Source organism: Pteropus vampyrus, unplaced genomic scaffold (genome assembly GCF_000151845.1).
Source record: "Pteropus vampyrus isolate Shadow unplaced genomic scaffold, Pvam_2.0 Scaffold387, whole genome shotgun sequence".
NCBI lineage: Eukaryota > Metazoa > Chordata > Mammalia > Chiroptera > Pteropodidae > Pteropus > Pteropus vampyrus.
The window spans coordinates 1,541,933-1,555,729 of record NW_011889168.1 but is presented as its reverse complement, the minus strand read 5'-3'; the positions used below and the strand labels follow the sequence as shown (position 1 = coordinate 1,555,729).

The following is a 13,797-nucleotide window of genomic DNA, read 5'->3' as shown; positions in this document are numbered from 1 at the left end:
ACATCACTATTATGTCAAAACAAGAAAGAGAAAAATGGACTTCAAATGTCATGTTTTTAAGGCACAGTGGAGTGTGGATTATTTTATCAAATTTGGTAGGAAAGCATTTATTATGCAATAACACCAGAGTTTTGCTAAAAGAATACAATATGTGTCAACATTATTAGACTACACTCATCACAGTATTCCCAACTGACAGGAAAGCAACAGTGAGAACAATTAGAGAATTTAAAACAGAGTATTTCATCACGGCAGAATTTCTTCACAAAAATAAAAAATGAAAATGAGGCTGCAACCAAAGTAATCCTCTGAGTGGCTCATTTCCTAGCCAAACAAGGAACGTTGTTTCATTAAATTGTGTTTGATTGCAGCAGCCAACCAAAGTAATGTGTCCAGAGAAAATAAATTTAAGACTATTAGTCTTTCAGCTAGAATAGTATTTGAAGAGTCGAGGATATTGGGAGCAACATCAAGAATCAATTAAAAAACAAGGCAATTAACTGAATAGTTTTTCTTGGCTCTTCATGAGTTAACAAAATACTAATACTACTCAGTTGTTTATTTCAGAAATAAATGCCTTATTTGAAGTAACTGAAGAATTAGCCTGTGTTTTGGAGCTTTTCTGAGGCCATTAAAAAAAAAGAATTAGCCTCTGTGAATAGCCTGCATGGAACCAACTACAGGGGAAAATATTTTCAAAGAAGCTAAAAAAACAGATTCAGTACAATGTAAAGTGAAACCTGCTAAGATGTGTTACAATTGATGGTAGTAAAAATATGTGTAAAGCAGAAAAATGCTTATTTGAACAAATTACAAAGCTTGTGAGAACATAAGGTGTTTAAATCCTATGACTATTCATTGTATTATTAATCAGTAATTATTTTGTGGTAATATTTAAATTTGTTATTGAACTAATAACGTCAATAGTAACTTCATTCACTTTCATGGACTTAACCATCATCAGTTCTGTGAATTTTTATCAAAAGTAGAAACTGAATATCCTGACTTGCCCTACCACACAGTAGTTCAATGTGTCAGCAGTGACAAAGTTCTATTTTGATTTTTTTTAGCTCAAAACCAAAATTGAAATTTTTTGAATGAGAACAGCCTTCAACCACTATTATCAAACTAAGAATAGCTTTAGAAATTAGCTTTTACTGGAAACTTGATAATATGTCTCAATGAAGTTTACCAATTATAAGTTAAAATGACTCTTATACATGAAACTTATACAACAGTAAAGTCATTTTGATGACAGCTAACATTACTTGATCCACAAGTAATCTCAATCCCCTTTATGTACCTCCATGCTCTCCAAAGTTAAAATAAGAAGCAAATTATCTGTTTCTATACAAATTTGCAGCGGATATATTTTCCAAGTTCAAACTACAGTTCTAAACAGCACTTTTCAGACCTCAATGCAAGTGGAAAGGAAATTTCCATATTTCGAAATTCATTTAACTGTGCAATTGAGGAGTTTCTACCTAACCATCAATCGCAAGTGATTAATCTGCAATGTAATGACATACTAAAGGCAACTATCAAGAGAAGAATCTAATAGAATTCTGTAAATGCCTTCCATGCAACGAATATGCTCAATTAAAATCATATGCACATGGATTGATGTCAGTGTTTGGCAGTGCCTATCTGTATGGAAAGACATTTTCAAAAATGAAATACATAAAATCCCATTACAGATCAGCATTAACAGATGAACATTTGCAAACTAATCTGATGGTAGGGAATTCTAATTTTGAACCCTAATTAAGCAAAATGTATTCCAAAAACAAAGGATCCCATTCTTCTCAGTAGATAGACCTGTATTACCAAAAATTGTACTCAGTTATTACTATTAGATTTTTAATTTCATCAATAAAATATTTGTGGAAATTTATTTTCTTTCTTGTTATATAAATACTTTGCCTCTTGGTCTGCAAAATCTAAAATATCTATTACCTGGTCCTATACAGAAAAAATTTACCAACCCTTGGCCTAACTAATTGCTTCCGTGGGGGTTTCCAATTCAAAATGATATATTGCTATTTGCCCCCAAATGTATCCTAGCTGAACTTCTCATAAAAACCTCCCCAAATAAAAAACAAAAAATACGAAATGTCACATTATCAAAGACTAAAACTGACAGGTAATCTAAGGCTTGGATCTGGATAAAATTAATGTTAATTATGAGGTAGATGGTCTTAAATGGTTAGATCAAGAAGATTCCAGTCATAGTTTACTTTGGCTTCATTTCTTCAAAGACCCTGACTGAATAAGGTAGGAAGCCACTTATTTAAGGCCCATACCCTACCCCCTGATGACCTGCTTCTGTCTCACAACTCCCAGATTGGGTACCTAAACCAAGAAGAGGTGGCAGTTTCTCTACCCTTGAAGGCTGTTCACCAGACTACTGATCTCTACTCCCACCTCCACTCCATATCCCCCAGACCCTTCTATTTCCTATTTATCGAAGTAGATAAATAAAACAAGTGGGCAGGAAATAAGAGAGAGATTGGGAGGATAAGGGAAGAGACTTAGATTTAAAGATTACAATCCCCATAACCATAGCTGGCTTCATGGGAATGCAGTTGCACAGGGCCCCATAATAAGAACAACCTCATGCTTGATTTAATGCTCTGCTGTCACTATCTTGAAATTCTTACTTTTTGAACAAGAGGCTCCACATTCTCATTTTGCATGTAACTTTCCTGCAAATTATGTAGCTGGAACTGCCCAAAACTTTAAGCAAAGGCCAGCTTCTTAAATGTCCCTGAAAGAAGTCTGTGCTGGAAACTGTACTGTGTTACGTATCACATTAGTAAAGAAGAGGTACAAAAGGTGAAGTCAGACTGTATGGACATTAGTGTGCACTCCGGCTACAGACTCAAGGTGAAGATTCTACCACTACTTCTATAGACAGATGGTGGGTTCAAGAGTAATGGATTCAATCACCTGTAGACAGACATTGAGCCCACAGAAATCCTGTTTGAGGGTAAAGAGAATAATCAACACAGAGCTAGGGAACAGCATAGCATCTAGAAAACTCAGAAGAATCAGAGAAAATGAGAACTCTTCTTTGCCAGGATCCAGGAGAAAATGTTAGAAACCTGTTGACATCTTTAAACCTTCTGTAAACACACACACACACACACACATACACACACACACACACACACACACACACACACAAAGCAGAAGGAATGAAAAGGTGGTACTGAGATGAAAATCTAACAGGATGAGATGAAAAGAGAGACAGACAGTAAGGAAAATGAGAAAGTACTCTAAAAAAAGCAGAAACAGAATTAAAGTACACATTGGAGACAGTATCTGGCAGAAAATCGAACTTGGTGTCAAACAAAGCTGATGCTAAGAAATTTAATGGAGTGTAAAAAGGTCAAGATGGAAACAATGAGAGAGAAGATAATAGCTGTGGAGTAAGAGTGGAGAAAATAGAGAACCAACATGTGGATAATTTGTGTTTCTAAAAGAGGAACAAAGGCAAATGAAAGGGATATAATAAAAATAAAATAAAACAGAAATTCTCTTCTATTGAAGAGCAGTGTATGTTGATTGAAAAGCTCACTATGCCCTAGGCAAAGTCAATAAAAGGGGACCCAGAGCTGGACAAATAATGGCAAAAGTTTTAATCTACAATATTTACACGTCTATAATTGTTCAGATAAACAAATGAAATCAGATTACCCAGATAAAAAACAAATGTCAGTCTGTCTGACTTCTCATATCTAGAATTTTAGAAAGAAAAACTTATGACCCCAAAATATAATATACATGCCAGTTGTCTTTCAGATGCAAAGATGTCAGAAAAGCACTGTCTGCTATTTGAGATCATAAAACATATCAATTCTTGAAAAAAATTGGTTTGCAATATTTTTTCAACCAACCAGGAGATAAAGTTAAAAAAAAAAAAAAAAAAAAGCTCAAGAATGGGGGCAGTCATGGAGCGGAGCATTATCAAGTGCATCTAAATTATTGCACCATATCTAATTATAAAACTAAATCTTAATCTCAATTTTTTTTAACTCAAACTAGGTTCTGAATTTTAAAAATAGCAATAAAACTATACAAATCTAATATGCATGTTAAGATCTTCATGGGTTATTAGAATGAGGAATGAGGTAAAGATAAAATGTGCTAAATTCTATATCTCGAAAGTGAAATTCAAAATATGCTATTTCACTCTGGACCCATCAATTCAAAATATGCTATTTCACTCTGGACCCATCAGGTTTTTTGAAAAACCTGAAGGTCTATACTGGGTAATATATTTACTGTATCAATTCAGGAAATAGAAAAGTGTAGTGAAAAGTACAAGTTTCCCCTTCTTCCAGGTAGCTGCTTTCAACCAATAGAATAAAATACATTCTAAAACAATGGAGATTAAAACCAAACTGAAAATAAAGAAACTAGCAGAGAAATACTAATTAATAAGTCACAGAACAAAATGGCGTAAAACTAAAGATTTCAGAGTTTTAAAATGTAAATCCCCTATTAAAAGACTTGGTTAAGTAAAAGAAATTTACATATAATCTAGTTGCAGGAGATATACCATTAAAAAATGGAATAATATATTTTGAAGCAAAAAAAGAGACAAAAGACATATTAGACAAATGCAGACCAAAAAAAGGTAGGGGAAGAGTTGGCAATATTAGAGCATCAAGACAAAAAAATCAGGCTAAGACAGTTAATTTTATATTTTACTATACCATCAAAATATATAAAGAAAAAATATTCGAAATTGTATTAGGGTTCTCCAGAGAAACATAATAAATAGCATATAATGTGGATATGTGTGTGTGTGCATGCACACACATGTGCACATCCCTCGGAGATATTATGGGTTCTAGACCACCATGATAAAGCAAGTATTGCAATAAAGTGAGTCATAATCTTTTTGCTGGTGGAGGGTCTAGCTTTTAATTTCTAAAAAATGCAATACCTGTAAAGCGCAATGAAGTGAAGCACAATAAAATGAAATATGCCTGTGCATATTTAGAAAGAGACAGAAAGAGAAAGAGAGATTTATTGGAAGGAATTGGCTCTCATCATTGTGGGGGCTATCAAGTTCAAAATCTGTAGATCTGTAGAGCAGGCAAACAGGCTAGAAATTCAGATAAGAGCTGATGTTGCAATCTTGAGTCTGAGATCTTCAGGGCAGGCCAGCAACCTAAAAACTCAGGCTGTCTGTGTTGAAGTCCTGAGGAAAAATTGCTTCTTCTTCGGGAAACCTCAGTCTTTGTTCTTAAGGCCTTCAACATATTGGAGGAGGCCTACCCACATAATGGAGGGTAATCTGCTTTACTAAGAGGCAACTGACTGTAAACGTTAATCACATCCACAAATACCTTCACAACATCTAGATTTGTGTCTGACCAAATAAATGAACACTGTAGCCTAGCCAACTTGACACATTAAATTAACCATCACAGAAATATAGGGAGACATTGACAGGGAGACAATAGCAATATAAGACTAATATACATTTTAGTCTTGGGCATATCAAGCAGACTAAAAATAAATATAAATATTAGAAATATGAATACTACTAAGAATATATATAATATATTATGTATAATAAGAAACTATGTGAATATAACATATTTTATCTTATAAATTATGTAAATAGATGAGAACAGTAGTAGCAATCTGAAAAAAAAGTAACGTTGGAACCATGCCTCGCCCTGGGAAATATTACAGATGGATCAAATATTTAAATGTTTAAATTAAAACCATAAAAGTACTTGAAGAGCGATGGGAGTATCATCTTAGAGTGTGGAAAGCCTTTCTGAGAATGATACAGAACCCAAAAGCCATAAAAAAATAAATCTGACTAAATAAAAATAATCTCTGCCTGGCAAATTCATTCTAAACAAAGTCAAAAGACAAATGAAGAATTGAAGAAAATATTTGAAATTCTAATCACAGACAAATGTCTCATTTATCTAAGAGATCTTACAAATCAGTAAGAAAAAACTAGCAATCTAATAAAAAATTGATATGAGCAGCCAGTTCACAGAAAGGAAAATACAAATGGGTTTTAAGAGAATAAAAGGTGCTAGTACTTAGCCATAATGAGAGACATGCAAATTAAAAGTAAATGGAGATACCATTTTTCACTGGTCAGAATGGCAAAGATAAGGAAGGAAATGTGATAATATGCAGTGCTGCTGAGTCTGTCGGAAAACAGGCACTTTCTGACGTTGCTGCTATGTGTTGATAACATCTATAGGAATTTATTTGGCAATGTTTATCCAAATTTCAAATTATGAAATTAAACCCTGTGAGGTAATAGAAAATGTATATACTACTGGTCTCTGCCCCTGGTGCCTGGCACAGAACTCCTAAAACCCTTGTAATTTCCTAAGTGATAAGAGTACCAGGAGCATTTCTTGTTCTAACATTTGTCTTTGACCTGTCCCTGACACAGGACTCTTGAAACTCTTGTAAATTCCAAAGTAATAAGAGCACTAGGAGCATCTTTTGTTCTAATGAGATGACTCTGGGTAGACTCCAGAGTCTACCTTAAGATGACTCTGGGTAGACTCCAGAGATGGTTCTTGCCAGAAAGACCAAGCCGTGATTAGGAGCTTGGAATTTTCAGCCCCACCCTCATGCCCTACTTCTCCAGAGATGGGAGGGGGGCTAGAAAGGAGTTAATAATTGATCATGCCTATGTGAGGAAGCTTCCATGAAGTCCCAATAGCTCAGGGTTCAGGGAGCTTCTAGGTGGGTGAATATATCCACACCAGAAGGGTGACACACCCCAACTACGGGGACAGAAGCTCCTACACTCGGGACTCTCTCAGACTTCACATTATGTATCTCTTCACCTAGCCATTCATCTGTATCCTTTTTTATTTCCTTTAATAAACTGGTATTCATGTTTTCCTGAATTTTTTAACTGCCCTAGCAAATTAATCAAACCTGAGGAGGGGGTCATGGGAACCTGCGATTCATAGCCAAATTGGACAAAAGTTATGGGTAACCTGGGGACTTACTATTTGCAATTGGCATCAGAAGCAGGATGGAAGCAGTCTTGTAGAACTGAACCCTTAATTTGTGGGGTCTGACAATATCTCCAGGGAGCTAATGTCAGAATTGAATTAAATCGTAGAATACCCAGCTGGTGTTGGAGAGAATTGCTGGGTGTGGAGAAAAACCTCCTCACATTTAGTGTCAGAAGTAAAGTTAATTTGGTAGTTGTGTGAGTAGTAAAGGAGACATGCAGGTGGTAGACTAGGTTTTCTGAAACACAGACCCACTATTTCCATTTCTAATAATACCCTATGGATATTTTTGCACATAAATAAAATAATTTATGTACATAAATTTAACTACAAGTTTATTTACTGCAGTATCATTTGTAATAGCAAAATTCTGGCAACAACCTAAATGTCCATCAATAAGGGGCATGTTAAATAAATTATGATATTTCTGCACAATGGAATACTATGCAGTTGTACAAAATGAATGGGAATGTTCTCTTTTACTGACTTAACATGATCTATAACATATATTATTTAAAAAAAAGCAAGGTAGAGAACAGTGTATAAAATATGCTCCTACTTATTGAAAAATGAGGGAAAAAATCATGTAATTCCTCGTAGATGCAAAAAATAATATCTTAGAAGGATACAGGAGAAACTAATAACATTGGCTGCCTTCAGAGAGGGGAACTGATTGGACAGAGGACAGAGGTAAGGAGACTTTTCACTCTATATACTCTTATGTACCATTTGAATGCTGGTCACAAGTATATTACCTATTCAAACATTAAATGTTTTAAAATAGTAAAATATGATAAAACATAAAATAAAAATATATAAACTTAGAATCCTACCAATATATAATGCATTTTCACTGTTCAAGAGACAGCTAATGAGAACATCTCAATTCTGTAAAGCAACAATTATACAGGTCACATTTCTTTGAACATTTGTGTAATAAAGCTAAAAATGACTGCAAATTCTCACTGTCCTCAGCACAGGCCCCATTCCTGTCTAAACTTGGAGCCTCTAGAGTTCAATCAAATTTATCACAGAAGCCTTCTAACTTGGTCAAGCCCCATGCTCATTTTTTATTTCTTCACCAGAGAGAGACTAATGAAGAAAGAGGCCAATCGTAAGTCCAGATTCTAACACTGTTGAGTCCTATTTCAGAAGTCTTGTTAAATACGCTTTCTGAACATAGCTATGTGACTGAGACATCGATCCATCTCCCCAGATGGAGAGGACTTGGCAGGGAGTCTGGCCCAAGCACTAAAACTTGCTATAAAATTCATATTTTCACTGCCTCCTCTCTCCTTATCAGGCATTTTCCACAAGATGATCAAAAAGCCACCTCTCCACCTGCCTATATCTCATTAATAGGGAAATAGTGAAAGAATACGGGAAAGAGACACTCAGGTAGCTGGAAGTGAGCTCTCAAGTATCCCCAGGTAGATGTATCCTCTTATTAGATAACTTTACCTCTTTACCAGAACAGTGTAGATCAGCGTGGATGATCATGTGATGTCACAGATGTCTCATTGGTAACAACAGATAGGATGCTAAATGTTTTAGCAGGTAAAAATTGTTTTAAAATTTGAATCGTAAAGAATTGAATGAGTGTGTGTGTTTTAGTGCATTCAATTACAATTTTCTAACATTATGAGCCTTTGGAATTAAGTTATACAAGCTTCAGAAATATGGTTAATACTTTCCTGATCGAGTTTCAGACATTCTGGGTAGATGATCTTTTATTTAAATGTTTGTATATAAACATATACAGTGTGTGTTTTATTTTTGCTTTTTCAGTCCTCCAATACCTGGTTAAACAACTCTTTATATTAGATTTTTCTCTGATAAAATAACTATCGTGGTTTTTTGTTTTCCTCATTTAGCCTTGACTAGTACACAAGAAAATAGTAATTCCAATTAAATCCTAATGGAAATTTTTTAAAAACCCATGATGACTACTAAAATGATTCATTCAGAAAAGAAAGAAAGAAAGAAAGAATCTAACAACAACAACAACAACAAAAGCTCTGAAAAAGAAGCATAACTACAGGGGGGAAGAGGATGTCCTTGCTCTAACAAATGTTTCAGTGAAATGAAGCTACACAAATTTTAAAGAATGTTATACCAGCACTGGAAAAGAAACACTGTAACAAACCAGAAGGAACAAAAGCAGACACAAACATTTACAGTGGTTTTGCAACATCTCAAAATTATTTTTAAAAATTAAATAACTCCAATTTATACCATATACCAAAGTTAATTTGGGATAGATTTAAGAGTTACATGTCCTGCAATGTAATAATTGCTTGAAACATGGGCCATTAATGACTGCTAATTCCTTTGGATGGAAGCAAGAAACAGGATATTCAATGGTGCAAAAGTATCACACACACACACACACCCAGACACACACTCCAGATGTTAAAGTTTTAAAATCCAGTATCTGGTGATCACCTTAACTAAGTGATCAAACTTAGCATAACTGCTAAGGGAATGAAGAGAGACATTTGTGCCTCCTGATGGAATGCGACATGACATCACTTTTGAAGTATTCCAGCAAAAAATATTTAATCCAAATCTATTCAAACTTCTAGGCCAAAATTCCAATTTAAAGAAAATGCAGGTGATAAAGGAACAAGTAAAAAAAAAAAAAAGCATGAGAAAACAATTGGACAAATCCAGAGTGCTGAACATTATACCACAAAATTGTTCTAGACGCATCAAAAAGACAATGTCGGGGGGAAAAAAAGAGCAGAGAGGCATTATTCTAGATTAAAAGAAATACAATACTGAAATACAGTGTGTGACCTTGATTAGACCTTGTTTGGGGAAGAAAATAGCTATAAAAGACATTTTGAGCTTAAGTGGGAAATTTTAACTATGAACTGAGTATGAGGGAATTTTTATTACTTAATTGGCTGAGATTTGAGAATGATATTGCATGTAGAAGAATGTCCTTATTCTTAGGTGATGCATTTTGAAATATTCAAGGGTGAAGTGACATTGATATCTGCAACTTACTTCCAAATGCGTGAGAAAAAGTATTATATTAAAAGAGAGAAAGCAAATATGACAAAAGGCCAACAACTGATTAACCTAAGTGGAGGCTATATGAGTGCTCATTGTGCTATATTCTTTTAACTTTCTGGATGCTTGACAATTTTTAAATTGAAAAATTGGGAGAAAAGTTTAAATGTGAAAAAATTAAATTAAGAGAAAATAATAGTTAACATCTTTATGATTATTCAATGGAGAAAACCTTTAAAGTATTATTCAGAAGCAAAAAACATTCAGTGAAAGACTCATAGATTTAACTACTTACAAAGTAAAACTTTTAAATCTCAAACAAGTACCATAAACAAATGGCACATGATAAACGGGAAAATATACACAATATATTTGACAATAAAAGTCGAATATCCTTATTCTATATTTCAGTTTTTATAACTGAAAAGAAAAAATAAAAGATTTACACTCTGTGAGAAAACTGACTATAGGCATGAATAAAGGTTACATCCTGTATGATTCCGTTTTTGTGATATTCTGTTAAAGACAAGTCCATAGGAATAAGGAACAGACCAGCTTTTGGCCAGGATTGGGATGGAGCTAGAGTTTGACGACCAAGAGGAAGCATGAGGGAAATTTTTGGAGTCACATAATTGCTCTGTGTCCTAACCGTGGCAGTTATACAAATCTATGCATATGTTAACACTTATAGAATTGTATGTCCAAAGAGAGTTAATTCTATGGTCTCTTAATTTATGTATTAAAAACAAAAAAAGAAAATACACACACATACATATCCCCAAATTTCTTTTAAAAAATACTTTAAAAGAAAATTTGCATCTGGATTTCTGCCAGAAAGGCTGCTTTGTGGGGGCTCTGTCACACCAGCCCTTGTGTTCTACAAGCCTGTTCTTCCATCTGTAAAAGGAAGCGATCTGTCTAGAGAAGTGGTTTTCATAGCTCACTTCCACCCTGCTCCCCCACCTTCCAAATTGCATCTCTGGGCACTTCTTTTGTAGAAGTGAGGGTGCAGTGTGTTTGAAAAGAAAGGGCATTCAGACTCCACTGAGCTATGGACCCACAGGTCTGCATCAACTGAAATAGTTTTGTTCTTGTATCATATATATATAAATATATATATATATATATTTTTTGGTCTAAAATCCTCTAGATTAGAACACCTGCTCCCTAGCCAGAGCCAGGAATCTGGGGAGTTTGAACAATCCTGGATTCCAAGGCCTACTTCTGAGGCCCACTCACTTGTCCCTTTGGCAAATTCCCCTATGTATCCTGGTGGATCACTGGGTACTGGCTCTTAATGGTCAGCGATTCTAGACAAGGTCTTTGGTGGTAGGGTGGGAGAGGGAGGCTGGAATTGTGCTTTTCAATTCTTGCTTGCACACGGATTAAACACAATGACACAATGGGAACTCTGAAAAGGTAGGGTCTGAAAGAAACTTAAGCCATTTGTTTTTACAGATAGAATGAGTTTTTGGAAGAGCACTTTATAGACAACAAAGGGCTGTGCATAGTTGGGGAAAATGCCATTACGAGGATGAATGTGCTGACCCTCACTCAGCAAGGCCAATGAGTGTCATTAATAGCAAGAGCTGCCCTTTACTCTAGGCATGGAACCAGTCATGTACTAGGTCTCATGCTAAGGAATCTAAACCTTGCAACCACTTTGTGAGAGATGGGCTATAACTGCTTTGACAGGTGAAGAAACAGAGGCTCTGAGAGGCCCCAGATCACAATGGGAAGGGGTGTGAGAAGTTACAGTGTGTCCTGGCCAGCTGCTCCAGCCTTCCAAACCAAAGTCCATGAGGGAAACTCCTGAAGTCTGGTATTAGGCCTGTTCTCTTTCAGCACTCGCCCTGGAGAAGGGATTTAATGTCCGTTTTCACACAGACTGGTGGGAGTTGCCAAAGGCAACTTGAGACCTTGCCATCTAGTACAGCACCTGAAAAAATACTTTTAAACTTTATATAGTGGAATGGTTTCTTTGAAAACTATTTTTCATGTAAATCCAATCTACGAAACTAGAGTTGAGCCACTGTGGTTGAAAGTAAGGACAGAGGTGGTCTGAGATTCCTCCAGGGCCGCCGGGGCTCCCAGAGCACCCCATGAAAGCCACCTATCCAGTAGATGGCACTTACTGTGAGAAATGCAGGGAATGCCATGATGTCTAGGGCTCTGGTTTTGGGGTGGGAGGAACCAGGTGGGATTCTGGGCACTCACTCCTGGGTTAGTCAGCATCTATCAGGGCCCTGATGCAGGTCCATCTGAGCCCGGCACCACCTTCCCCACCCTCCTCTCTAGCCAGGCCCCAGCAGCCATGAGGATCCGCGCACAGGATAAGAAACTCTGTCAGCATCTTATATCGAATGAATTTTATTCTTTAAAAATTAGGCTTACTAAGCTAAAAACTCCAACAGCCCTCCCTTTTTGTTTGCCCTTCCAAAAGATATCAGTTTTTCTTCACTGAACAAAGTTCAGTGTCATGTTCAGTGTTGGTAGCATGCTCAGGATCGGTAGCAGATGTCGGGGGCTGGCTGACATGGCTCACACAGACATCATCGAGTGGACCTCTTTTTCGTAGATGTCCGGGATCATACCCACTGGAGAATTGATCATACGCACAGTGTTCTTGCTAAATAATTTGAATTCATAGCGAATAAGCTGTTCCCAAAAGCCGTTGTTGGGCCGGATGATGGGGCGGCATGATTTGGTCCACGTGTGGGCGTCCAGCAGCGACATGGAGCGGTACTTCATGAGGAAGGCGATGCAGAGGGCGGCAGAGCGGCTCACGCCTGCGGCGCAGTGCAACAGCGTGCGACCCTGCTTCATTTCCACGCTGCGGATATGATCAGCGATGGGGTCAAAAAAATCGTAAATGCGCGAGCTGGCAGAGTCGGCCACCGGTACCTTTAGGTATTGTATGCCCTCATAGAATGTGTTGATAACCTCCACTGAGACATTGATGACAGTAGTGATGCGATTACTAGATAGCATGAGTTTGTTGTTGGCCCCCACCCCATTACTTATGTACAAGCTGCTGGTTATCTGGGAGAGGCCATGGATCAAGGGCTGCGGGACAGCCGCAGCTGAGAGGGGACCTGGGCGTGTTGTCATCAAGGCGGCAGGACAGTGGGTCTCTCTGGGCCGGTTTCGGGGCACCACTCCTGCTGGCGCTGGTATGTTCAGGAAGCGGCCACACTGCAAAGCCTCTGGAGTAGGTCTGAGGGACAGTAGACAAGTCACTGGTCACCACCTCTCCCCACCTCCACCTCCAGTGTCACAATCCCCTACTGCCCAGCCCACTAGTTTCCATGGCAATGGCAGCTTGCCACAAGGAGGATTTGGCCTCCCAGCCAGGCCTTTAGAGAAACTTCAGATCTCTTTTCTTTTTATCTTTCTTCACAGTTGTTTATTTTTCCAAGCCCATTTTTTATGTCTTGACGTTTTAAAAAATGTTCTGTTACCAGATACCTATTTTATGTTTCAATTATTGGACCACATTCCTTCTTTCTTTCTATTTAGATACACAAACACAATATCTATAAATGCATCTATTTTATTGATGGTGTGGAACAGGGCTTACACTTTTTCTACAAAGTAGCAGTATCATATTTTAAGTTGGGGAACAGCATTTGGCTCATGAGATATGCTAATCTTCATAAACTTGCAGTGAAATATGGGTTTGGCTGGGTTTGGTGGGCCTACCTGATATTCCTTTGTTGATTGTAGGCCTAGAATTATGCTCCTGCTTACAAACATA

At 36.9% G+C, this 13,797-nt stretch overlaps 1 protein-coding gene across 1 annotated transcript; it reads right to left on the bottom strand.

Annotated features, from left to right (window-relative positions):
* Window positions 1-12,581: 12,581 nt before the first annotated feature.
* Window positions 12,582-13,151, bottom strand: DUSP21 (dual specificity phosphatase 21). Its single transcript, XM_011380094.1, has one exon. It carries the CDS (start codon window positions 13,149-13,151, stop codon window positions 12,582-12,584), a length of 570 nt encoding a protein of 189 aa, XP_011378396.1.
* Window positions 13,152-13,797: the final 646 nt, after the last annotated feature.

Coding starts and splice junctions, on each gene's coding strand:
- DUSP21 (XM_011380094.1), bottom strand. CDS start 13,151: ATGACAACACGCCCAGGTCCCCTCTCAGCTGCGGCTGTCCCGCAGCCC.